The following is a 25,919-nucleotide window of genomic DNA, read 5'->3' as shown; positions in this document are numbered from 1 at the left end:
CAATTTAAGGCTCATACTCATTACTCAGTGATGGGAGAAAGGACTGTAATATGGGCAATGGGGCTCAGAGCCTCAAATGGTGTAAATCAGCATAGGTCCAGTGACTTGAAGAGTTTGCATCAGCTGAGGATCTGGTCCTACATCAAGTGCCCAAACTTTTAACATGCTGAGCATCCTCAACTCCTTTTTGCAGTTGATTCTCCTTTCCCTTACACTAGCAACTGTATAGTTCTCCAAGATGTTCCTCTTTATAACATGAAAATAAGTGAGTGGGGCAGATCAAACTTGTTTGCAATGAGAGTAGTTGCAAGAATTGTTTAGTCCCTCTCAGGAGTGGTGCCTCACCCAGTGCAGAATTATTCCTTACAGCACATACTCTAGCCACAGTGCTGATTGTCTCAAATGATGGGGCTTCCATCTCTTTCCATTGCCTAATAGATTATGTCCCTCTCTATTGTCTGATTGTAACTTATCAGTGTTTCCTTGACTGTAGACACGATTCATTGTGGCTTTAACCCCAATGCAGGCACACAGGCAAAAAAGCTGGAACAACTGAGTGGTGAATCAGATCCTGTGAATTTTCCTCTTCAACCTTAAAGGAAAGAGCTAAAAGCTCCTCCGCCCAGGCAGGCTGATCATGTGCCTCCTCAGCAGATTTGCCCCTTCCCTGCACTGCTGAAATAAATATTGTATGAACATGGTACTTGGAGACTACTCATGGCTGGATGAACCTAAGGGAAACATAGAACCGCCTGTGTTACACCACAGCACTATACTGAGCTAGGGGGTTTGATCCAGGGGGCCCTATCCTGCTCTAGGTGAAATCAGGAGGAATTTAATCACCAAATTAAACAGCAATCAGGCCATTAATTGGTGTGTCTAGATTTAAATGTACCACCCTAAAAAAGATTCAAGACGGGAGAGTGTTAGTCCAGTGCTAGGCTGATTTACATCAGCTGAGGATCTGAAGTCTGAAGCTCTGTTGCTTGCCCTCTGAGAATCTGGCCTTCTATTTTGTTCTTTCTAATGCAGAGTTTGGTCCACTAATTATAGATTTAAAAAATAGTCTCATCTAGTTGTGTTTCACAGCCCAGTTTGCACAACTCTAAATGACCCAAAGTGTAAGGCAGCAGAAAACCAGGCCCATCTAGATCATGGTTTAGTAGGTCATGCTCTCTGTATTAAAAGCTCTTCCACGTGTGAAATTACACTGATTGTTTTCACACAGCTTGAATAGTAAAAGGCTGCAGAAAATGACACAGCATGTCCTGTCTCTATCTCCAACTGAGGAGGCAGTAAATTGTGTATAACAGAAAGACCAAATAACTTCATTAAAAGCGAATGAAATGTTTTTTTGTTCATCTTTGCTGCAGAAGGTTTAGAGGAAGCCCTGGCCCTCTGTGAAGCATCTCTTTGCAGCAACTCGCTATTCTGTGGGCCAGATCCTCAGCTCCTGCAACTTGGCACAGCCCCATTGATTTTAAAATGGAGCTCTGATTTACACCAGCTGAGGATCTGGCCTTTTGGTTTTAAGGACCATCAGTGGCACAGTGTCTCTGCCATAAAATGGTCCAGAGAGGAGTTTGCTCTCTGCAGTGTAGAGGATTTTGGTCTTCCTAAGATGAGTATGTTCTCAGTGAGCATGGAAAGTCTTTTGTTTTCCTTGTTGATCTTAGAGTGACACCTAGGGTGTACAAAGTGCAATGGCTTAGCTCTGCTAAACTTCGGCTGTTGAAACAGCCTCATGGAAGTGCTTTGAATAAAGTGTATTTAAGCCACTGGGACCAACCATCCACAGACTCTTATCTAGGCAGAATTCCCATTCCTGCATGAGGATTGCAGGCTTGGACTGTCTAACTTTAAGATCAAATTCCTACCCAATGCCTGCCCTGTACTCCTGTGTTTTAGCAAGTCTCATCTTAGACTTTTGATGTATTTGTCATTACTTCCCTTGAATCATATTTCCTCTCTCCAATACAAACCTCCTTTTTTACACAATAGGATTTTTCCGCCCTCAAGAGATCTGTGGCCAGGGGCTGAGACTGGGGGTAGGGTGACCAGACAGCAAATGTGAAAATTCGGGACAGGTGGTGAGGGGTAATAGGAGCCTATATAAGAAAAAGACCCAAAAATTGGCACTGTCCCTATAAAATCAGGACATCTGGTCACCTTAGCTGGGAGTGGGAGTGGAGCTGCAGCCAGGCCACGGTGGGGGCTGGCAGTCAGATGCAGAGCCAGGAGCTGAGGCTGTGGCTGAGGGTGGGCCAGAGCACAGCTGGGGATGGGATGGGACTGGATGGCGCTCCCTCCCCACCCCCATGGGGGCTTGCCTGGGCCTGCTTCACCCCACCCCCAAGAGTCCTTTCTGCCCCCCCAGAAGGGGCATGTCTCACAGTTTGGGGACCTCTGACTTAACAGGTGTAGTCTGCTCTCAAATGTCCTAACTACCAGGTCAGATATTTGACAATGGAAATCTGTAATGGAGATTTCCCAGGGGAGGGGAGAAAGGGAGTGGCTTAAAAAAAAAAAGGAATTATTGATTGCAATCCACTTAATGCAACTGTGACATCTACAAATGGTTGCTAAGAATGAGTGGAGGCTCATTTCCAGCCTTAGAAATATTGATTAAATCTGACCACGTTACTCCCCTAGTGAGGACGCTTTCGGGAACAGGCTCTTCTAGCATTCAACATGTAAAAGGTACATTAAATATAAAAGTCAATATTCCAGACTCAGCTTTGATGGACGGGCACCACAGGCATTGCAAGAGGGGGTCCCGCTAATATGCACTCTGCCGGTATCCAGTGATTCTTAATGAAGACATCTGACACTGCTTCCTATTTTTAATTCTTTTGTATGATATAATGAGAGCAGAGAAAGCTGGTATCATTTGAACAATAAGTGTGACTATGGATCCTACAAGTTGCCTTTTGGTGATTTTTATTACAGAGCTACAGGAGCCCCATTTTGCTAGGTGCTGTATAATATATAATAAAGGATAGTCCATGACTCAAAGAGCTACACTCTAAATAGTCAAGATTCACAAAGGATGGAAGGGAAACTGAGGCATAATGAGATGAAGTGACATGGTCAAGAATAGAATCCAGTTCTCCTGAGTCTCAATCCATGTTACAGAGTGATAGAGTTACAATCTGAAGACAGGACAGTTTGAATTTAGGTGCAAATTTGGGGGGGCTATATCTAGGTGGACTAAATGGCTTTTCCAAGGTGAGCTCTTTTACAGACTGGCAGCGTTTGCCTACAATGCACTGTGCTGTTAGCAGTGTTTGTTAAGCCAGAGAACATTAGATGAATTTTGCTGTCTCGCGGAGGCAGATGCCTCCTTACATCAGCCAGATATAAGGGAGCTGGGAGTGGCTCTCTCATGAAAGAGAGGATCTAGAATGTGGGCAGAACAACGCAGAGAGAGGAGCCTGAGGAGCGGCTAACACTGAACTGATCTGATTGTTATATTATGTTATTGTTATTAAAGACAGAAAGGGGTGAATTTTTGACCCTATACAGCTTATCAACTCTGGTTTAGAGCAGGTTGGAAACAGCACCGGCTCACATGCCCATGCAGCCCCATTCTTCATTAAAGAATCTGACCCTAAGTAAACTGTACTGAACATTGACTTCCATCCAGCCAACTAAGGGATAAATTCTGCTCTGTTACCTGGGTGTGAATCTGGAATAACTCCATTGAGTAGAGTGACTACATATGTGTACTAGGGTAAACGAGTAGATTGTGGGTCTAAGCTGCCAAACTACAGCTTTGGAGCAGAATTTATACTCACTAGTGGAATGCCACATGCATCTGAAGAAGTGGGTATTCACCCACGAAAGCTCATGCTCCAAAACGTCTGTTAGTCTATAAGGTGCCACAGGATTCTTTGCTGCTTTCACTGAAATGGAGTCAGTCACAGAATCCTAGAAATGTAGGACTGGAAGCAAACTTGAGAAGTCATCAAGTCCAGGACCAAGTTCACCTAGGGTCACACCAAAGATGAATTGGGGCCTTTGAATGTAGCAGGCCTAAGGTGACATTCTGGCCCAATAAAGTCAATAGCAAAACTCCTGTTAACTTCAGTAGGGGCAGGATTGCATCTATATTCTTTTATCAGGTGCTTGCAGAATAATTTTCTTCATTTATTTGTAGATATTAAAGCTAACTTCCATCACTGGCCGCTTTGCTATTTCATTTTTTGTGCATACAGAATGCCTATGTAATTAATAATTGTTATCCTTTCTATTCCTTTGCAATCAAATGTCTCAGGAGCTGAGTGAAGTATGACACAACAGCAGCATTAATTTCCTGATGGAAGAATAAACCTTGTTAACCAAGCTGTATTGTACCTCACTCAGTATAAAACCAGTTTAATTTCCCATAGTGAATGAACTAATGGAGGATGATATAAAATAATAAATCCCCTAATAAGTTGCCACTCAATATTATTTTATCCATGATAAATTTCTACCAGACATTTATCTGCACTCTAGTTATTCAGTAAGATAGGACAGGGGTTCCCAAGCATTTTCACAGTGTGAACTGTAATTTAATATAGACACTGTGTTTTAGACACCACCTCTCCCATTCAGAATCATGGAGTACATCAGTCCTTTCATTCACGGTTGTACAAATCCCTCGGGCTGCTACAACAGTTGCTTACATGGAAAAGTAATATTAGAAAATGAGTTAATGTGGGTTTGATACACCTTAGCAGTTGGAAATTAGGAAGCAGAGCCATGTGACCAACCAGCTCTCCATAGACTAATAATCAGGTGAAAAGACCCTATCCCAACTAGCCACTTTACCATAGACCAATAGTAACTGGAAACAGAGCCTGAATAAACCCAGCAACCATTACAATTGTCTTTCTTTAGACTGTATACGTGATCTTTCTTAAAATTGCACCAAGTTTCAATCAAAGCAGACTTTTACCTTTTACACATCTAGTGGGGAAATGAAATCTGGTTTTTAGAGCATGGAATGGGATATCACGATTCTTGAGTCCTGTTCCAGGCCCTACAATATGCTTTACCCTGATTCTTAAGGACAATTAACTATATTTTAATCCCCAGCTCAAAGAAATTGTTCATAAAATAACATTTTGCAAGGCCATGCTAACCCTAGACCATTCTTTCTCTCCAAATGTGGGTTCACCTTTAAGAATCAGAGGATGGTAAGACCAGGATTTGATACATTAAATGTAAATAGCAAAGAAGGAGATTCACTGGAGTTATGCCAATTTTATACAAGTGGAGGATCTGGCCCCTTCAGTAGGATACTAATTTTAATAATAGTAAGTCAGATTTCAGCAGTATCTGTTTCATAAGATGAAATGCTAGATTTGCTGTTGGCCCAGGGGAACCTTTGTCATTGTATGTGGCAGCAGTAAATGGAGCTGAGTGAATTTTAAGAGATTTTACAAGTGAGCTCTTTGAGCTGTCTAGCACTTGTGGGGATTGATTTCTCACTTTGTCTTATTTCAGTAATATTGGGGTGTGGGGCTTATGGGAGTGAGGCGCCAGCTTTATGATGCTGAATTGGTGCAAATGAGTAATGTGTATTGTGCTGGGATTTGCAGCAGAAAAGATATGGAAGTCTCTTGAAAGAGTTAACGATACTGGGTTGCATCCTGCATTCCTTCCTCAGGCAAAACTAACACTGGTGCTTGTGCCCTGCATACAGATCTAATTGCAGGACTGGAGCTTTAGTTTGATGGAAGTTGTGCTTTAATAAGGAGAGAGCTTGTCATCTGGATACAGCACAGGTCAGAGATGAAGTTTCTGAGCTCTACCCTGATGTGGAGAGGGAAAAAAATGTGAAGCTTTAAAATTGTAATCAACTCGTGAATGGAAATAGAAAGCTGTTCAAAAGGCTAGTGCCAACAAGTTAATCATTCAGAACCTGTTCATCTGAGGTAAAATATCCCAAAGCTGAGTTGTTCAAAGTTGCCTTAAGAGTCTGGACTCCTAATTCCAATCAAAGAAAAGGGAATTGGATTCCAGCTCCTCTCGTCAGAGCTGGAAACCCCTACCTACCTCCCTAAAGTAAATAATAACTACCATTCATTTCTAGGATGTCTGTTGAGGAAGAGGGACAAAACTCTACCAAAACCAATGTGTCCTATTCACCACCATGTTATATCTATATCATCATTGAAGATGACAGTTACACCCACATAAAATAGATTAATGCAATGGTGAATCAGCCTTGTTATTCTTTAGAAACCTTGGAAGCTCTTTTTTTAAACATATTGGGTAGATTTTGCTGCCTGATCCTTGAAGCCCTTACTCATATGAGTAATCCCATTAAACTTGATGTGACTACTCAGTTGAGTAATGACCAAGGCCCAGTCCTTCCGTTGAACTCATTGGAAGTTAGGAGCCTAAATACCTTTGATGATCGGATTCTAGTTTCCTGAGCAAAAGCTACAGGATCAGGCATTTATTTCGGATATACTTCAAAGCCTGAGATTTTCAAAGCCACTTGGGGATGTGGAAGCCTAATACCCATTCATCTGAGGAACTGATCATCCAAATCCCTTTGAAAATCTTTCTTTTTTGCCACTTCAGTCAAGATGGCAACAGCCCAGGGGACGAATGGGTCTGTTGCATGACATGCAGCCTTGCGTTTTGTTTATATAAACATGAAGCTATATTAATGTAATAATAATATGTGAAAATAATGCAGTACTCTGCAATTGTTCTGCAGTGTCATTGATTTAGTTAGACAAAAGGTAAGGTAACATTTTCAAAAATATCCAAGTGGCTTAAGCGTTTAAGTCCCATTGACTTTCAGTGAGACTTAGGCTCATGAGGGAAAGATTATTTTTAAGTATTTAAATGCTTAAAGATACATGATTTCAATGGGAGTTAGGTGCCTACCCATTTTTGAAAATCACATTGTGTCTATTGGCATCTTTCGGTACCTAAATACCTTTTTAAAACCTTACCCTGGGTGCCTAAGTCACTTTGAAAATATGATTTGGGCTCTTCAGTCACTTGGATGCTTTTTAAAATTTGCCCCAAAATAACTAAATTTTAAACTTTTTTTTAAAAACACCTTCCCTGCTGCTCACTTTATTGTCTTTATTTGACCACAATTCCACCTTTAGAATGAGTTCCTCAATCTCCCCACGCAATAAGCATTAGTGAGAGCTTTCTCGCCAGTCCTGTTCAAAGAGGCATTTTATGTCCTTAAAAAACAATCTCTCCCATATATAAATAAAACAAGAAACGAACGAACATCCATTCTTTTTAATCCTTGTGTCAGTGAGCTGTGCAACAGGGCTGCAGGTTTGCACAAAGGTACTGCTGGTTTCTTCCACTGTATTGTTTCCTTCTATCAAAGCAGGGACACACAGGAAACTCTGAAATATAATCCCAAGAGGCTGGCACCTTTATAAGGCATAATGTGATGCATTGTAGATTACACAGGTCATTAGTTATACTTCAGCTACTAAACTATTGCTCTGTGAACTTGCCATATCTACACTTGCTATTGTGTGTAAATCAAAAGACTGGATTGCAGTACATTTCACATTTGATGGTGTAGGTCCTCGGTTTAGCTAAAACAGATGTCTGTCCTTTCCCAGAGCTGGGCAGATGCTGTATTTTCTATGAGCAAGGGCACAAATTGTTTTTTATGTGTGATACTGTACAATGCTGCAAGACTAACACACCATACTTATTGAGTTGAATTCCATAGCAAAATTGTATACTTCTGCTCATATTTCCTTCTTTATTCTAGATACATCACTGCCTCTAAGAGTTATGTTTCAAGTTTACTGTAGTGAAATAAAGCTATATTTTATGGTGAAAGGATTAGCACCAGCCGCAGAATAAATCTGGGTTTAAATTACCAACCTCCATTAAATAATACCATCAAAGAAAATGACTCAAAATACCACCGGCAGGGAGAGGGGAAGAAAAGAGAGAACAGAAGTTAAGAAAATGCAAACTGTAAAGCCGTAAAAGTCTAAATCTGAACTCAAGATATATCTTTGTTTTGAAGAAAACACTATCTGAGAGAGAAATGTTGTGGAAACTTTAGCTAGGAACTCAATGGTATGAAACAAGATTTGATGGTTACACTTTAAAAAAAAGCAGAGAGAGAGAAAGGATGGTCTTGTGGTTAAGGCACTAGCCTGAGACTTAGGAGCACTGACTCAGTTCCTAGCTGTGCTACAGACTTTGTGTGTCCTAGGGCAACAAGTCACTTAGGCTTTCTATAATACATCCTTCTGGCTGATTATTATGCAAAAAGGGGCTATGATCCCAGTCATCTCCAGGTATTATTGTCAAATGACTAATAATTTAAGATCTAGAATCCACTAATAAAAAAATAATAAATAGTTAAAGTTGATTTTTTTCATGTGAAAAATTAAAATGGCAACAGCTAAACTCATATGTATAATGTATTTTGCATGCAACGTAGTAACTAAGAGAGCCTGTATCATTATATTTAGAAAAATAAAAGAAAATACATGTGAAATCAAGACAGTTGGGAGACTCCACTCAATGGATGTTGAGTGTTCTCAGTCCACCCAGGAGGTGGTCAGGAACTCACAGGATCAGGGCCTTTCAGGTATGAAGAATGCCTGGGAATCAAGATATTAAAGGGTTAGAAATTGCAAAGCAGATGCTTCTTTTAGACTTCTTCCTTTGTGTCTTGTGACCACTACTTGTCAGCCAACTGCAGCGTTGCAGTGAATTTCCAACTAGCTATTGTTAAAGTTTCCCTTCACTGTATCAGTTCTTCGTTGTGTAGGTCTGCTTAGGACACCAAAACTTAAGCACGTACTCTGCCACCAATGGACTTAGAGGAAGGACGCTTCCTTCTTCTGATCCACAATAGACAATCTTGGGGACTTAAGAATCAGACACTGGCAGCTTCTTTTAGCACGTAAAGATAAACTCTTAACATAATAGGGTGCACAAATGTCCAGCCATTGTTTTGCTATTCTTTTATTGGCAGAAGGCTGTTTTATGGCAGGTTTGGATGATATAACCTGCCTTTGGCGTCAACAAACTTCTAAAAATAGATTTCCTTGAAGAAAAGATCACCTATGCAGAAAGAATCTGTATCCAAATGTCAGTGGGGTGATCTCCTAGTATAATCGGTGGGAAGACATCTGTGATTTTTTAGGGATTGCTGTTTAAATGATATGACCTAGGGAAAAATGAGTGTTGTCATTAAATACCTGTTTTCTCTTCCTGCTATAAAATCCCCATGCAAATGAATGTGTAACTATCTTGGCACCATACAAATACTATTAGGTTTATATAGATCCTTTGATCTATCTATGCAGATGAGATCAAATTTGCAACAAGGGCAGTTTAGGTTGGACATTATGAAAAGCTTCCTAACTCTCAGGGTGATTAAGCACTGGAATAAATTGCCTAGGGAGGTTGTGGAATCTCCATCATTGTCCAGCCTGCTCTTAAAAATCCCCAAACACCTGTCAGGTTCCCTTCCAGTTTTAGCTAGATCTATAGGCACAGGTTAGAGTTGGGCAGAGAAGTAAAAGCTAGCTAGAGCTATATATGCAGGTGAGATCTAGATAGATCCATATGCTCTGGATAGGTCTATATACACAGATGAGAGCTAGATACATGGATAGATAAGATAAGCATAGATGCACTCCCCACAGGCAATAAGGAGCAACTAGGCAAAATCTAGTTTAAAAAATGGGATCAGATAACTATTTGGAGGGTAAATGATTGAGAGTTTTAAACAGCTAACTGCAAAGGCAATATTTATCTCTGAGCTTTCTGATTTTTCCATTCCAAAGTGTCAAATATTTCTATGAACAAAAATAATTTCTTCATAAAAAATAAGACACCATGGCTTTTTTGTGATCATAGAAAGCATACTTATGAAATCAGAAGACCAAAAACCCACTAAATTATTACTGAGGAAATAGATATGTTGGTCTTCTCTGTCCAAGAAAACAACATCTATGGGAGCAGATATGCCAGGAAAACCTTGCAAAATATGCTTTGGATGCTGGCATCCTTGCAAATCTTCTGTGAACACACAATCTCCACTACCGAGTTACTAAAGGGAGAGATGGGAAATCCATTTCTATGAGAACCTAGCCATCCCAGTCCAATGAGATTTTCATACTATGCCAACTAAGAAAAGCAAGAGGGGATTCAGACTAGGCCAAACCCTGGAGATCCCTATGAACAAAGGGGCTTTAACCTGCAGGATGATCACTGCCTGCCTTGGAAAAGATCCCAGAAGTATATTCCCCTGCCTCCACACACAAGGGAGCATTGAGGGTCGTCAATGGGATTCTTCCCATAGACTTCAGTGAGCTTTAGATCAGGCCCCACATGCAGACCTGGGACACAATCAATGGGTTTCTTCATTCCATGGATCCATTGGGAGCTAGATGATAGGAGCTGTGGGTTTGTGCTCACTGAAGTTTTAGCTCAAGATATAACTCAAGTGTTGCCCCTAACCCAGCTCCTGTCCACACATGCAAATCTCTAGTTTGCCTTAGGTTGTACTTTAAACTTGAGCTGGCTGACCCAGGTGGGAGTGTGGGGTGAAACTCAAGTGCTGCCAGTGCTCAAGCTAGTAATCCAGTGGGGTTGCAGCTACTCTGTGCTGCTAATACAATGGCTCTGTGGTGCTTCAGTATTAGAATCATAGAATATTAGGGTTGGAAGAGACCTCAGGAGGTCATCTAGTCCAACCCTCTGCTCAAAGCAGGACCAACACCAACTAGATCATCCTCTATGATAGAATCATAGATGATTTTATTCTTTTGGAGGTAACTCCAGCTAACAATGAAATAAAGAAAAGCCTTGTATCTGCTGCTCCAACCCTTCTATGTTTTGAGTTCAACCTAATCACTCGGTGCTCGGGATTATTATTTAGTATTATATAATGGTAGCACTGTGTCGGGCACTAAGGAAACACACAGCAATCCCTGCTTCAGATAACTTGTGGTCCAAAAGACTGGGATCAGCTAAGGAGAGAAGCTGGTCCTTGAAAGAGTCAGGCCCTGGTAGAATGAAAGATTAATAGCTGTGGAAATTGTGGAAAAAGACCGAATGAAAGGTAAATACATCCTTAGTTGGTATAAAACAGGGGAGCCCCATTGACTTCAATGGAGCTACACTGGCGTACACCAGCTCAGGATCTGGCCGACTAGGTTTCCATTGGATATGTTTGACCGTAATCTTTAGTGCTAATTTAACATTTCAGTAGAGGCAACAGGCCACTAAATGATTTAACAGCATCTGGGATGGTTCTAAATTAACTGTGAAATCATGTGTTTTTTTTAAATGGATGATACCAAAAGACAATATTGCCTGAAACATAATGCAAGTGGGAACTAAATCGCGCTAGAGAAACATCTCTGTAGCACTTTGATAATGCATGGTGCATCTGTTTTAGCAGCTTACTGGAGAGAGAAATTAGCACTTGTGTTTCCAGTGAGGTTCAGTATAAAGTAGCATTATTATATAATTGTAGATTTCTGTCATGGGGTAGTAAAGTGACCTGTGAAATGGATGTAACAATACCTATCCACCTTTGTAAAGTGCTTGGAGAGCCACAGATATGACCCAAGTATTATTATATAAAGCAAATATGTACAGGTAGACCATGTTGAAACACTTGTTTCTAATGTTCATTTTGCACAGCTGTGTTTGTATATTGCATTGTGTTAGCTTTTTATTATTATCCATTGCCACATTGTCAGGCCTAAGTCAGCTCCTGGCCTTCACCATCAAAGACCTGTGAACCTCCAAAATGGCAGCCCGTGTGTTAAAATTAAGGTAGGTTCAGCTGGTAGCTTTAATAAGTGGATTCCATAAGCTAAAATCAATGCAACCAAAGATTTAAAAGAGCTGTTAAATCATCTAGAGTATTCCTTGCCCTGCCCGTGCAGTTTGCAGTTTGTGGTATATTCCTTAGAGCTGTGCCAACGTTAAATGACTCAGGTATTAGAGCTTCATTGCTTTCCTGGTAAGATTCCTTTTCAGACTCTAATTGTAGAACACTGAGACATAGCTGATATCATATTAATTCCTAGCATCTGATGTCCATGTTATTCTTTTCACCGTAGCCATTTCATAGTGCCGTTACCCTCTCCAATGACAGGATAGCTAAGCTCTGCCACACAGAGTGCTTATTATGCTCTACATTTACAGTGAGATGTACAGTGCTCCCAGCCTGTAAACTGGAGTTTGATCTGACCTTACTGTGCTAGGTTCTGTACTAGCACAGAATAAGAGACAATCCCTGACCCGAAGAGTTTACAACCTAAATCCACAAGGCAGACAAGGAATCATTATTTATACCCATTTTACAGATGAGGAACTGAGTGGTCAAGTGTCTCTCCCAAGGTCACATAAGAAGCTTGTGGCAGATTGAGGAACTAAACCCAGGTCTCTAGAGTCCCACTCCCATGCTTTAGCTACAAAACCATCCTTATTCTCTCTTGTTTTGGATCCTTTACCATTATAACTACTAGGTCTTGCACAATGATGTCAAACTTGTGGTTACTGTTGGAGCTGCTGATAAGGCTTCCATAAACCTCTGACCAAATCTCCAAAAAACAAGGAGGCAGATGGAATTTGTCTTTAATGTTTGGGAAGAACTTTGAAATCCTCAGAGGAAAGATCTCGTGGGCTAGATCCTGGTTGCTTTTCTGTCTGCTTTGTACCACTTTGGCAATAAAAATCAGGCTAAAAACCATCTTCACCAGATGCCTGAGTATTTCCTTGGCATGGAGGAATCCCAAGGATGCTTAGGGCTAGTGTAGCAACTCCTATAGCACCCCTTGCCATAGCATGGGGTTACGAGGATACAGGGATTTTGGGGCCAGAGGGAACTACTAAGTACAAACAATCCTTACCATCATGACAGCCTTTTGGGAGAAGAGCTGCTGCCAGCCAATGCTCCTTAAAGAAGACAGGACACTGCCAATTGTGCACTTAAAGTACAGACTGCAAGGGGCTTCGTGTTATATGGGCAACTATACCCACCCATCCCCCAAAAGTATGGATTTTTCACACTTGTTATCTGGTCACCCTAGGAGGAGATAGGTAAATAGTGAAATATAAGAAATATTCTGTACACAGTATTAGTATCTTGCTGTCAGGTTAGACAGGAAGGAAAGACGGCAGTTGTGTTTATTCTTTAGCGAGACAAGCTGGGTGAGGTAACATCTTTTATTGGACCAACTTCTGTTAGAGAAGGGGACAAGCTTCTGAGCTACACGGAGCTCTACTTCACCTCTCTAATACCCTGGGAGAGCAACAGGGTTGCAACAACACTGCAAACAATGGAAGGTATTTATTCTTTAGCATTTGTAGTTCTTAATTCTAACAGACTGGGGCACTAGAATCACACTCCTTCCGCCTTTTGGTTAAACTACAACAGTGGATTAGCTCAAGGGAGATAGTGTTATAGAGGCGTTCCAAGGTATTGTACAGAGAGTTCTTTCCAAGGATTGGGATATTGTAAAATTATGGGTTTAGACGAGGGCAGCGGTTGACTTCAACGGTTCAAAATGTTTAGAAATGTGCTGCTCTTTCCAATAGAAATTAAAAGCTAAAAAAGCACGTAAATTTCCAGCGCGTATGAAAAGGCAACAGAAATAGTTGGCCACATTCTTCACTGACTTGGATTGACTACAATGTAATTGCCTGGGAAGTAAATCCACACAGAATTCAACCTTGACTTTTTATGATTTATATTTAAAAAAAAATCAGACTAACATCATAACAGTTGTTAGTCTGATTTTTTTTAAATATAAGTAATAAAAAAATTGCCTTTCCATACACGCTGGAAATTTATGTGCTTTTTTTTATCTTTTAATTTCTATTGGAAAGAGCAGCACATTTCTAAACATTTTGAACTGTTGAAGCCAACTGCTGCCCTTGTTTAAACCCACAGTTTTACAATACCCCAATCCTTGGAAAGAACTCTCTATACAATACCTTGGTATCCGTACAATACAAGTAGATATCATTGTCCCCAGGCCCATGAGGGGCTGTGAATTGTCCATAGTTGCAAAGCAAGTTAATGACTGAGCTGGGAGTAAAACCCTTGTTTCCCTGTCTCCTTCGTAGCCGGGTTATCTTGCAGGCATTGAGTTCCAGACCTGCAATCAAACATCCAGGTAACAGAGATCTGACATACTGCCCACAACATTTACTATCTGCCCTTTAGCTCAGTGATCCACAGGAAGAGAACAGTTTTGCTCCTGCAGAGAGTATCTTCTTGTTCCTGGAAGACAATGATTATAAAATTCCCCCTCAGCAAAAAAAAAAAAAGAAAGCAAGAAAAATTAAAGTTGCATAGAAACTTTGAAAATCTGTCTGGAAAGGGTGCTTCACATTAAGCTAGGTAAGTGTCTTTCTTGGGGACCATTGGGCCATATTCAGAGGTGATGTAAAGTCTATTATCTAGACAGGGCCGGTGCAAGGAAGTTTCGCGCCCTAGGCGAATCTTCCACCTTGCACCCCCACCCAGCTAACCCCCCCCCCATGGCAACTAACCCTGCCCAGGGAGACTCCCCCTGTCCCCCCACGGCAGCTAACCCTACCTGGGGAGACTTCCCCCCTCTCCCCCCTCGCCACGGCAGCTAACCCTGCCTTGAGAGACCTCTCCTCGTGGAAGCTAACCCTGCCTGGGTAGCCCACCCCAGCTCACCTCGGCTCCGCCTCCTCCACTGAGCATGCCGGTACTGCTCCAATTCTCCTCCTCGCCCAGGCTTGCAGCGCTGATTGGAGGAGACTTAGAGCTGGACTGTGTGCTCAGTGGAGGAGGCAGAGTGGAGGTAAGCTGGGGTGGGGAGCTGTTCCCCTCTGCGCCTCCTCCTCCGTTACTGTGGGCAGCCCTCCCCGCGCGCCCCCCCCACTCAGCTCACCTCCACTCCACCTCCTTGCCTGAGGGGACTTTTAGGCGCCCTGGGCGGCAGCCTAGTTTGCCTAAATGGTTGCACTGGCCCTGTATCTAGATACTTATGTGGCCCCATCACAATAGTAACTGAGGAGCATCAATATCTTCGAGGATCTGGGTCTACCTTTGATTGAAATCAATGCAAGTTAGGAACCTAAATTCCTTTGAGGATCTGGGCCTGAGTAGCTCAGAACCATTAATGAATATATGTTCACAACATCCCTGTGAGACAGAGAGAGACTATTAATTTTTCCAGTTTTAAAGGTGAGGAACTGAGACAGAGAGAGATTAGGGGCTAGTTGAGGTTAAGGGGAGTTACAAAGGATCAACACCTCTTAAAATCAAATTCTAAAGTGCCTTGGGCTATGATCACGCTGGGAACCAGGAGCTGAATGTAAATCTCCTTAGTCCCAATCCAGTATATCAACCACCAGACCATCCTTCTACATTGCTAAATTAGTGTAGGTGGGCCAAATTCATGTCTGGCTGTCATAAACAGATAGTTAAGGGTTAATGTCTCTTTTACCTGTAAAGGGTTAACAAACAGTGACCTGCAACACCTGACCAGAGGACCAATCAGGAAACGATACTTTCAAATCTCGGTGGAGGGAAGCCTTTGTTTGTGTTTTTTGGGTTTTGCTTGGTTCTCTCTGGGCTCTGAGAGTGACCACACGTACCTACAGGCCCTCTAATCTTCTATTCCAATGTTGTAAGTATAAAGGTAGAAAGGCGGTATAGTCTTTTTATTTGTTTTCCTTTATGTGCAAATGTGTATTTGGCTGGAAGTATTTTAAATTGTATTTCTATTGGAGGAGGCTGTTTCTTCAATTTCTTAAGCTGACAGACCCTGTAACTTTTTACCATCTAAATTGCAGAGATAGACCTTTTACTTTTTTCTTTCTTTTTATTAAAAGTTTTGCTTTTAAGACCTGTCTGAATTTTTTTCCCTTGTTGAGGCTCAAGGGAATTGAGTCTGTACTTAACAGGGAAGGAGAAGGGAGGGGAAGGGTGGAATCCCTTTGTTTTAGATTCACAGAGCGTGAATCTGTCTCTCTCTCTCTCCAGGAGACCTAATTTCTCTGTGTTGTGATTCAAGGGGTTTGGATCATAGTAATCTTCCAGGATAACCCAGGGAGGGGAAGGCTGACAAAGGCAACGGTGAGGAAAGGGGTTTACTTTCCTTGTGTTAAGATCCAGGGGGTCTGGGTCTTGGGGGTCCCCAGGGAAAGTTTTGGGGAGAATCAGTGTATCAGGCACTGGAATTCCTGATTGGTGGCAGCTTATCAGATCTAAGCAGGTAATTAAGCTTAGGGGAATTCATGCTAGTACCCATATTTTAGACGCTAAGGTTCAGAATTGGGAAAGATACTATGACACTGGCGTGACTTCAGTCAGAACTTAGCCTATGGTTCTGTTGAGAGAATAGACTCCAGCTCACTCTTCCATAGCTATCTTGGTTAAGCAGTGATATAACTTTAAAAAAAATTGAGCAGATATGACTGAAGACCCACAGGGAGCAAATGCGTGAAGGAGATGTTACTTGAACAGAGTCACTTTTCTAAGCCAGAAACACACACTGAGAGGAAGTCAAGTATCAGAGGGGTAGCCATGTTAGTCTGGATCTGTAAAAGCAGCAAACAGTCCTGTGGCACCTTATAGACTAACATATGTATTGGAGCGTGAGCTTTCGTGGGTGAATACCCACTACATTCATCTGACGAAGTGGGTATTCAACCACGAAAGCTCATGCTCCTATATGTCTGTTAGTCTATAAGGTGCCACAGGACTCTTTACTGAGAGGCAGGAGATCCATCTGAGACTGTTCACTACATACAGCATGGATGCTGATGAATCCTTACGTTTAATGAGAAATTCACCAACTTTTCCTATTTCACTAATAAAAACACCAACGCTACTTACTGTTTATTCACGAGTTGTGTTTTGCTTTTGGTTTTCCACTTGCTGCCAAACATTTTCCTTGCCCCCATTGGAACACAGGGGCAAAATCTTAAACACCTTGAAAAAAGTTGTCATCATTATAATGTTTGACACCAGCACACAGCCAAAGTTACCTGACACCCATGGCGCTAGGTAGCTGTAGAGGGTTGAACATACTACACTTCGTGAGTCATTTAAAAAAAAAATCAGCTCCCACTTAAGCATCTAAGTAAGGGCCAGACTTTCAAAAGAGCTCAGCACCCAGACATATAGCCTGCATGCTGAGCTATACTGAAAATCTGGACATTTGGTTTGGTGCCTTTTTTGATAAGCTGAGCGCAATTGTGGGAACCGAGCGCTTTTCAAAATGAAGCCCTTGTCTACAAAATATTTCTCTCTCCCTCTTCTGTTCTCTGACAGTACAGAAAGTCACTTCAAAGATAAAAGCGTAGTCTGTGTGATAAGAAACAGGGCTGCCTTACTCAGAAAGAAGCAGACATTATCCACTATCTAAGGATATCCTAGGGAGGGGCATTGAAACTGAATTGAATGTTTGCTCAAATGTAACACGCTGCATCAGTGAGAAGAATGGTTAGCTTGAAGCATTGATCGAGATTGTCTACTGCTACAAGCACTTTAGGCCAGATTCTTGGTCCAGCACAGGAAAGCAAGAGTAAGACTGGCCTTCTGGAGCAATTGACAATTGCTCTTTCTCAGAAGGGAGGATGTCAGGGGGTGGGGAAGGCTGCTCTAAATTACATCAGGGGACATTTTGGATACCAGACAGAACAGAAAGATCTGGAGTTACCATTATTATTATGATCCCATATCACATTCTTGTCAGCTGCTTCAAGTCCAAACCTAGCATGGTTGAGCATCTGATCGTATTGGCAAAGATCTCAAAGCATTTTACAAAATGAAGCTTCCTAAGGTGGGATGGGTGAATCTTATGGATTTCAAGGATTTGCAAAATCCTTCTACCTGCTCAGATTAGTTATGCACAGTAGGAGAAGGAAAGGTGTTCTACACACTTATTCTTCACCCATTCTCATAATTTCATACGATGCTCACATCCCATGGTAATGGACATGATCTTGTAAGGTGCTGTGCATTTCTGTGAGGATCTGGTCTGATGAATCTTTTAGGGCCAGGAACTATATGCTTTTAGGGACAAGGATATTGTCTTCTTACATATGCCACATGTCAACCACCTAGCACATAGCTGAGTTGGTGTTTATATAAAGAATAAATTATTTAACTAGTTCTGACTTGCATGTCTTTTTTTCCTGTAATGTAAACCCTTGTTTCTTGTACCAGTCATAAAACACACTCCATCTCCGAGCTGCTGGTAGAAGTTACCACAACCAGTTCCAACTCTAAGCGTCAAACCACACTGCCTCTGACATTCATTGCTTTAGATGGGTATGTCCAAATAAAGGTATGGCCATCATAAAAATAGTGTGAGCAGCTCTTGGAAACAAATGCAAGACATCTTTTTAGTGAAGGGCCTGGGTTTTTCTAAAAGAAACTGGGTGTAACCTTGCAACACATCCACCACAGGATGACTAACTTACTGTGCATGTAAGAAACCCTTGAGCTACATATTTTTGACACAGTGGACCAGGTTTATTTAAAGATACAGTATAGCATAGAGTGTTAGCAAGGACTGTAATAATAAAAATGGTTCTTTATGCCTGAAATTGAGCTTCTGTCAAGCAGCAAATAAGCCATGTCTTGGGAGAAGAGGCAATATATTATTTATTACAGTAGGATGTACAGGTCCCATTCAAGGTCAGGACCCCACTATGTAAGGCATAACCTGAGTAGTGGTGGGAGTTGCTTGTCGCTGGACATACATACCCATGCAAAACCATGGGCACATAGTCAGAGCAGCTAGCCTATCCTGCTGCTGAGTGCTAGCTGAATGGGAGTTATTGCCAGGATGTCTCCTTGAGCTGGGAATCATGTCCCCAGCTCCAAGTGTAAATGCACCATAAAGGTACATCTGCACTAGCCATTGCCCATGTGTGTGGTTGTGCCATAGCCTCCTATTGTCCACATTTATGTTATTTAAGAGACTGAATTTCTTGGGTCTGTTTGAAACCCTCCACTCCCTCTCCCACACTATAAATAAATGGTGGACCTTTTTCAGCAGAAGCAGATATCCAGGTTTGGGGCATACGTTTAAAACTAGCACAGATCCATGTGCAGGAACAGGGCACACACGCAATGTAAAAAATAAATTATGTGTTGAGCCTTTGAAATTGGCCCATAGGAGGTCCCAAGCCTGTCCTAGCTGAAGTCAATAGGAGTTTTGCCATTCACTTCAAGGGAAGCCTATAGTTCTAGTTTTATTGTTCCTACACAAATGTGCTCTTGCAATTGCGTTTCTACTGTTGGTAATAGTTTTATTGCAATTCTTTATTTATATCTGTTAAACTGAAGGGACTTTTAATTTAATTAAAATACCAACTAAATAACGCTGCTAATGCTTGGAAACGTTCCCCCCTATGGACTTTTGTTTTTTCGAGTAGGGTAAAAGGAAGGACTGGTAAGGGGGTCTTTCCCCAGTGGCCTCTGCTCTTTTCAAAATCGTCTTCTCCGATCTGTGGCTTGGCTCGCGTTTCCCAACTGCAGATCAACATCTTGCAAGCGAATAAGGAGGGGAAAACGCTTCAGTAGCAGCAGCCGCTGGAATAGATCCAGGCTGCAGTCATCACAGGGTTAACAAAGCTTGTCAGAAACAAATCTGTGCCTTGCTGGAAAGTTGCCCAAGTCTGGTGGGGAGGGGGTATGTGTGTAGATCTGATTAGGTGCCCGGAGGATAGTGGGAAAGCGGTGTAGCTCCGAGCCTAAGGAAAGGGGGTGTAGATCCGAGCCTGGACTGGGTGAGGGGTGCTAGATCCGAGCTTGGGCTGGCTGAGTGGGTAGTGCCCAGGGAAAGGGGATGCTAGATCCGAGCCAAAGCTAGGTAGGGGTGTAAGATCCGAGCCCGGGCTGGGGTGTGTGTGTGCTAGACCCGAGCCCGGGGGGTGCTAGACTCGAGCCCGGTCTGGGACGTGCTAGATCCGAGCCTGGGACGGCATCCAGGGCGGAGGGGAGGGCGCGGAGCAGGTGATCGCTCCCGGGGCGGGGAGAGCCGCTGGGGCCGGGCGAGGCGGGGAGTTGCCGGGCTGCCGGGAAGTTCGCAGCAGAGCGGCGGGAGCGGAGCGGGGCCCCTAACATGGCGGAGCAGCCCGAGGCGCCCAGCCCGAGACAGCAGCGCCGGGGGCCGGGGGCAGAGGAGCGGCCGCTGCCGCGCTGAGCAGCCGCCGGGGGAGAGCCCGGCCGCCCGCCGCCAGCATGACCCGCTGGATCCCCACCAAGCGGGAGAAGTACGGGGTCGGTGAGTGCGAGGAGCCGCCCGGCGGCGGGGCACGCTGGGGAGACCCCCACTGCACCCCCCGCCCCACTGCACCCCCTGCCCCAACACTCCTCCACTGCTCCTCTGCACCCCCTGCCCCATTGAACCCTTCGCCCAAACACTCCCCCCTGCCCCGCTGAACCCTCTGCCCAAACACTCCTCCACTGCTCCTCTGCACCCCCTGCCCCATTGAACCCTTCGCCCAAACACTCCCCCCTGCCCCGCTGAACCCTCTGCCCAAACACTCCTCCACTGCTCCTCTGCACCCCCTGCCCCACTGCACCCCCTGCCCAAACACTTCTCCACTGCTCCTCTGCACCCCCCGCCCCACTGCACCCCCCACCCAAACACTCTTTTTCTGCACCCCCCGTCCAAACACTCCTCCTCTGCACCCCTCTGCCCAAACGCTCCTCCACTGCTCCTCTACACCCCCTGCCCCATTGAACCCTTTGCCCAAACACTCCCGCCTGCCGCACTGAACCCTCTGTCCAAACACTCCTCCACTGCTCCTCTGCACCCCCTGCCCAAACATTCCCCCCTGCCACACACCCTCCTACACCCCGCACCCAAACACACTCCACTGCACCCCCTGCCCCTTGCATCCCCCACCCAAACACTCCCCCTGCCCTTGTGTGCACACTGCTCCACTGCACCCCCCACCCAAACACTTCCACTGCTCCACTGCACCCCACAAACACTCCCCACTGTGCCCCCTGCCCCACTGTGCCCCCCTCTGCCCTACTGCACCCCCACCCAAACATTCTCCCTCTGTCCCACTGCACCCCTGTCTCCTAGCACCCATGCCTCACTGCACCCCCCACCCAAACACTCCCCCCTGCCCCTGTGCATCGCCTGCCCCACTCCTCCCATGCAAATACTCCCCCTCCGTCCCTCTGCACCCCCACCCAAACACTTCCTCCTGCTCCACTGCACCCCCTGTCTCACTGCTCCACTGCACCCCCCCACCCAAACACTCCTCCACCCTACTGCGCCCCCTGCCCCACTGAAACCCCCAACCCAAACATTCCCCCTCTGCCCCACTGCATCCCCCTGTGGCTCCCCCAGTGCTCTTTCTTTGGTGTATTGCCCCTGCCCCACTGAACCCCCCCCAAACACTCCCTCTCTGCCCCACTGAAACCTCCAACCCAAACATTTCCCCTGCACCTCCCTGCACTGCTTCTGGGGCTCCCTCACCCCCAATGCTCTGTCCTCCCTCTCTGCCCCTACTCCACTGCACCCCCCTGCACTGTCCCTAGGGCTCCTCCAGTGCTTTGCCTTGTGCCCCACTGCACCACCCTTCACACACCCCTATCCCACCCCTAGTTCTCTGTCCTCATGCCCTACTGCAACCCCACTGTACCCCCCTTGCACTGCCCCCTGGAACTCCCCCCCCCGTGCTCTGTCCTCATGCCCCATTGCAACCCTTCTGCCCCACTGCACCCCCCTGCACTGCTCCTAGGGCTCCCCCACCCCCAGTGCTCTGTCCTTGCTGTATTGGCCCTGCCCCACTGCACCCCCCCAACCCAGCATTCCCCTCTGCCCGCCACCCAAATACTCCCCTTCCACCTCACTGCAATGATTCTGCCCTATTGCAATCCTCTTCCTACCCAACATTCCCCCACTGCAACCCTTCTGCTGTCTTCTTCCAACCCTAACACTCCCCAACCACCCCACAACAACTTCCAGCCCAAATTCCGTCTCTCACCCCATTCAGGGCCTTTTGATTTCATCCCATCCACCCCCTCTAAATTCCCCCTTGGAATTCTTCTGACTGCATTTGGATTCCCTTCTCAGTACTCTTTGATTCCTACCCCACTTTGTCTTTGCCTGGAGGTTTCAGCTGCTGCTATTTCCTGGGACTTTATTTAACTTCAAGCCCTTGGAGTTGGAAGGGGTGATCTGGCTCCAGTTTGGTTCTGTACTGCTCTGGTGTTTGCAATAATGCAAGTGTGTCTGCTGCCTTAGGACTGACCCTGTTTTGGGGGTAATTGTTGACTTGAGTCTGCCTCTAGAACTGTCTCCAAAGGCTATCAGGATGGGGAAGGACGGGAGAGACAGCTGCAGTGACTGTGTTGCAGTGTCCAGCTTCCCTGCCCCCATGGGTTATAGGGAAGGGAATGGGGTACTGAGGACAGAGTATGGCTGTGCCATGTTCTGGGGAGAGGAAGCTTTGGAGTTGTGTTATAGGGAAGTGGATGCTGGGGAAGTGGGAGTGAAGAGATGAACTGCAAAAGCTGAGGTTGTATCTGTTACCATCTGCCCTTCCTGTTTGCTGGCATTTAAAAATAATCATGAAATGCTATTTACTACTTCTTAGGACAAGCTTAGCACCTGCTGCAATGGTTTGCGAGTTCCCCCTTTTTGTGGAGAACGTGATACATTGAAAGCCACAACTTTTGAGCCGGTGTAGAAAATATCCTTTAGAAAACAAAAGAGCGGCAGGCAGGAAACCGCTAATGACACAAACCACCCTTCAGTTTGTTTGAGCAAGAGGACGCTTCTTTTCCCCTGGGAAACTTGTTGAAGTGCTGGAAGGTTTTAAATTGGATATATGGAAAATGCTAAGCACAGCTGCTGTTGTGATGCTGTTTTGTATAGTTCCATCCGCTAGTTCAAAGTGATCAAGGCCCCGATCCTGCACTCGTTTGTATAGGATAGGGCATGTGCACTCACGAAAAGTCCCCATTGACTTCGAAAGGGCTCCACATGACTGCTGGGGTTGGCCCACTGCACAATCAGGGCTGCAGCGTGGTTTTATGGCTTAACAAAATTATTAAACGCAGCACTGTCTTATCTAGCGACTCCCATGGTAACTTTTAGGGCGTGTAACATTTACGCACCCTGAACTTTGTTTCTTTGTGTGCTGGCAATGACTCGGGCTGTCTCGTACGTCGGTATATTACATGGGTGGTGCGGGAGATTGTGTCTGTGGATTATCAGGGTTGCTCTGAGTGCTGCCATCCGGCAGAATGTACGATAATTGGTATAATGATGCCAGGTTAACAAAATAATCCTCACCCAAACAGTTGGGACTAGATGTGAGTTTGGGCACACTCCTGAGCAAGGTGTGGCAGGGGAGCTGCGCTTCAGAAACAGCATTGGGAAGTAGCGTGACTCAGACGGAATTCTTTCATATTTCAGGGGTTAGTAATTTGCTGCTGGTCTATATTTTCCCAGAAGGCTGAGCTGCACTGGCCTGTGAGTAGGTGGAGTGGAGCCTTGGTTTTGCCCATTCCCTGATCTCCTGCCATAGGAGGAGTAAGCAGGTGCACAGTGCTCTTATTCCTGTGCCCAGACAGGTATGTAAAGGGGCGGAGGATTCTTATTTCCCCTTTACTTGGGCATGGAGCCCATAGAGTTCTGGCTTTTTTGTCTATTTCACTAGCACATTTAATAGGGTTAATTCATCCTTTCTTTAACGAGGCAAAGTTTGATGCTTATACTTGGCATGAAGTATTTCTAGTTCTCACTTTCAGATTTGGCTGGCTAATGGGTTACAGAGGCGCATGGGAACTGAGCTGAGACCACTAGTTCATATCTTTTAGGCTATTAGACAGTAACAATTTTCATTCACTGCTTGCCTGGGCCGTGTTCCAGCTGGTGGCTCAGTGAAAGGATCAAAGTTGTGTGTGGTTGTTTTTATTTATTTATTTACTTTGGAGGATAGAATAGAAACATGGCTGGTAGAAAATAATCTGTGTTTTTGAAATTACCATAATGACATTTGAATGTATGTCAAATGGGGATCTGCATGTTTTAACAGCATTGTGAAGAGTTCCCCAAAAAGTAACTGTTGTGATCCAGTGCCGTCCTTTGTTTTGTGCAAATTTCAGTACACTAAGATTTGTTTCCTGGACCGTTGTGACCAGTCTCCTCTAGTGGTTTGGCAGAATAACCTCTTCTCTTTGGACTCGGGGCTAGAGCGCATCATTTGCAAAGTGTATTTTAATGAGTTTATCTGTATTATGCAAATATGCAATGAGATGTTTGAAGTTGTATGGAAAGGAGTTGCAATTGACTCCCTGGGGTTCTTAATGTAATGCGTCCATCATCTGATGGATTTAAAATGATTAATTTGTGACAAAGAAAACCCATAGCAGTATTCCTTTCTCTGCTGGCTCCTTTTATTAATTTTTGATCTATTAGTTCCACCAGATTTTGCCTACATTTACTAGAGTGTTACCAGACTGAGGTTCCTTAACTCATGTCATTTTCTTTGGTACATCAAGCTCTTTGCTGAATAGGGGTTTTAATTAGGTCTGTCAAGCGATTAAAAAAATTAATCGTGATTAATCGCACTGTTAATCAATAATAGAATACTATTTATTTAAATATTTTTGGATGTTTTCTACATTTTCAAATATATTGATTTCAATTACAACACAGAATACAAAGTGTACAGTGCTCACTTTATATTTATTTTCTATGGCAAATATTTGCGCAGTAAAAAACAAAAGAAATAGTATTTTCCAATTCGCCTCATACAAGTACTGTAGTGCAATCTCTTTAACATGAAAGTTGAACTTACAAATGTAGAATTATGTACAAAAAATAACTGCATTCAAAAATAAAACAATGTAAAACTTTAGAGCCTACAAGTCCACTCAGTCCTACTTCTTGTTCAGCCAGTCACTCAGACAAACAAGTTTGTTTACATTTGCAGGAGATAATGCTGCCCACTTCTTATTTGCAATGTCACCTGAAAGTGAGAACAGATGTTCTCATGGCACTGTTGTAGCTGGCATCGCAAGATATTTATGTGCCAGATGGGCTAAAGATTCATATGTCCCTTCATGCTTCAACCACCATTCCAGAGGACATGTGTCCATGATGATGATGGGTTCTACTTGATAATGACAAAGTAGTGCAGACTGAGACATGTTCATTTTCATCATCTGAGTCAGATGCCACCAGCAGAAGGTTGATTTTCTTTTTTGATGGTTTGGGTTCTGTAGTTTCCTCATCAGAGTGTTGCTCTTTTAAGACTTCTGAAAGCATGCTCCACACCTCATCCCACTCAGATTTTGGAAGGCACTTCAGATGCTTAAACCTTGGGTCGAGTGCTGTAGCTATCTTTAGAAATTTCACATTGGTAATGGTACCTTCTTTGTGTTACGTCAAATCTGCAGTGAAAGTGTTCTTAAAACGAACAACGTGTACTGGGTCATCATCCAAGACTGCTCTAATATGAAATACTTGGCAGAATGCGGGTAAAACAGAGCAGGAGACATACTATTCTCCCCCCAAGGAGTTCTGTCAAAATTTAATTAACGCATTATTTTTGTAACGAGTGTCGTCAGCATGGAAGCATGTCCTCTGGAATGGTAGCCGAACCACGAAGGGGCATACGAATGTTTTGCATATCTGGCACATAAATGTCTTGCAATGCCGGCTACAGAAGTGTCATGCGAATGCCTGTTCTCACTTTCAGGTGACATTGTAAATCAGAAGCCAACAGCATTATCTCCTGTAAATGTAAACAAACTTGTTTGTCTGAGTGACTGGCTGAACAAGAAGTAGGACTGAGTGGACTTGTAGGTGCTAAAGTTTTACATTGTTTTGTTACATAACTGCACTCAAAACCAAAACAATCTACATTTCTAAGCTGCACTTTCACGATAAAGAGATTGCACTACAGTACTT

At 43.9% G+C, this 25,919-nt stretch overlaps 1 protein-coding gene across 5 annotated transcripts in view; it reads left to right on the top strand.

The window, feature by feature from the left end:
- The first annotated feature begins 20,177 nt into the window (after positions 1-20,177).
- DOCK5 (dedicator of cytokinesis 5) overlaps positions 20,178-25,919 on the top strand; it is a 151,415-nt gene continuing 145,673 nt past the window's right edge. For 4 of the 5 annotated variants that reach the window (XM_050939817.1, XM_050939815.1, XM_050939814.1 and 1 more), the window contains exon 1: positions 20,178-20,258. In XM_050939817.1, the coding sequence (XP_050795774.1) occupies positions 20,216-20,258 (43 nt within the window). In that variant the 5' untranslated portion in view covers positions 20,178-20,215. Of the gene's footprint in view, positions 20,259-23,534; positions 23,576-25,919 lie in introns of those variants that run through there. The other variant, XM_050939816.1, reaches the window with a different exon arrangement.

The sequence above is a fragment of the Gopherus flavomarginatus genome, chromosome 2 (genome assembly GCF_025201925.1).
Source record: "Gopherus flavomarginatus isolate rGopFla2 chromosome 2, rGopFla2.mat.asm, whole genome shotgun sequence".
Lineage (NCBI taxonomy): Eukaryota > Metazoa > Chordata > Testudines > Testudinidae > Gopherus > Gopherus flavomarginatus.
This window is presented reverse-complemented; position numbering and strand designations above follow the sequence as displayed.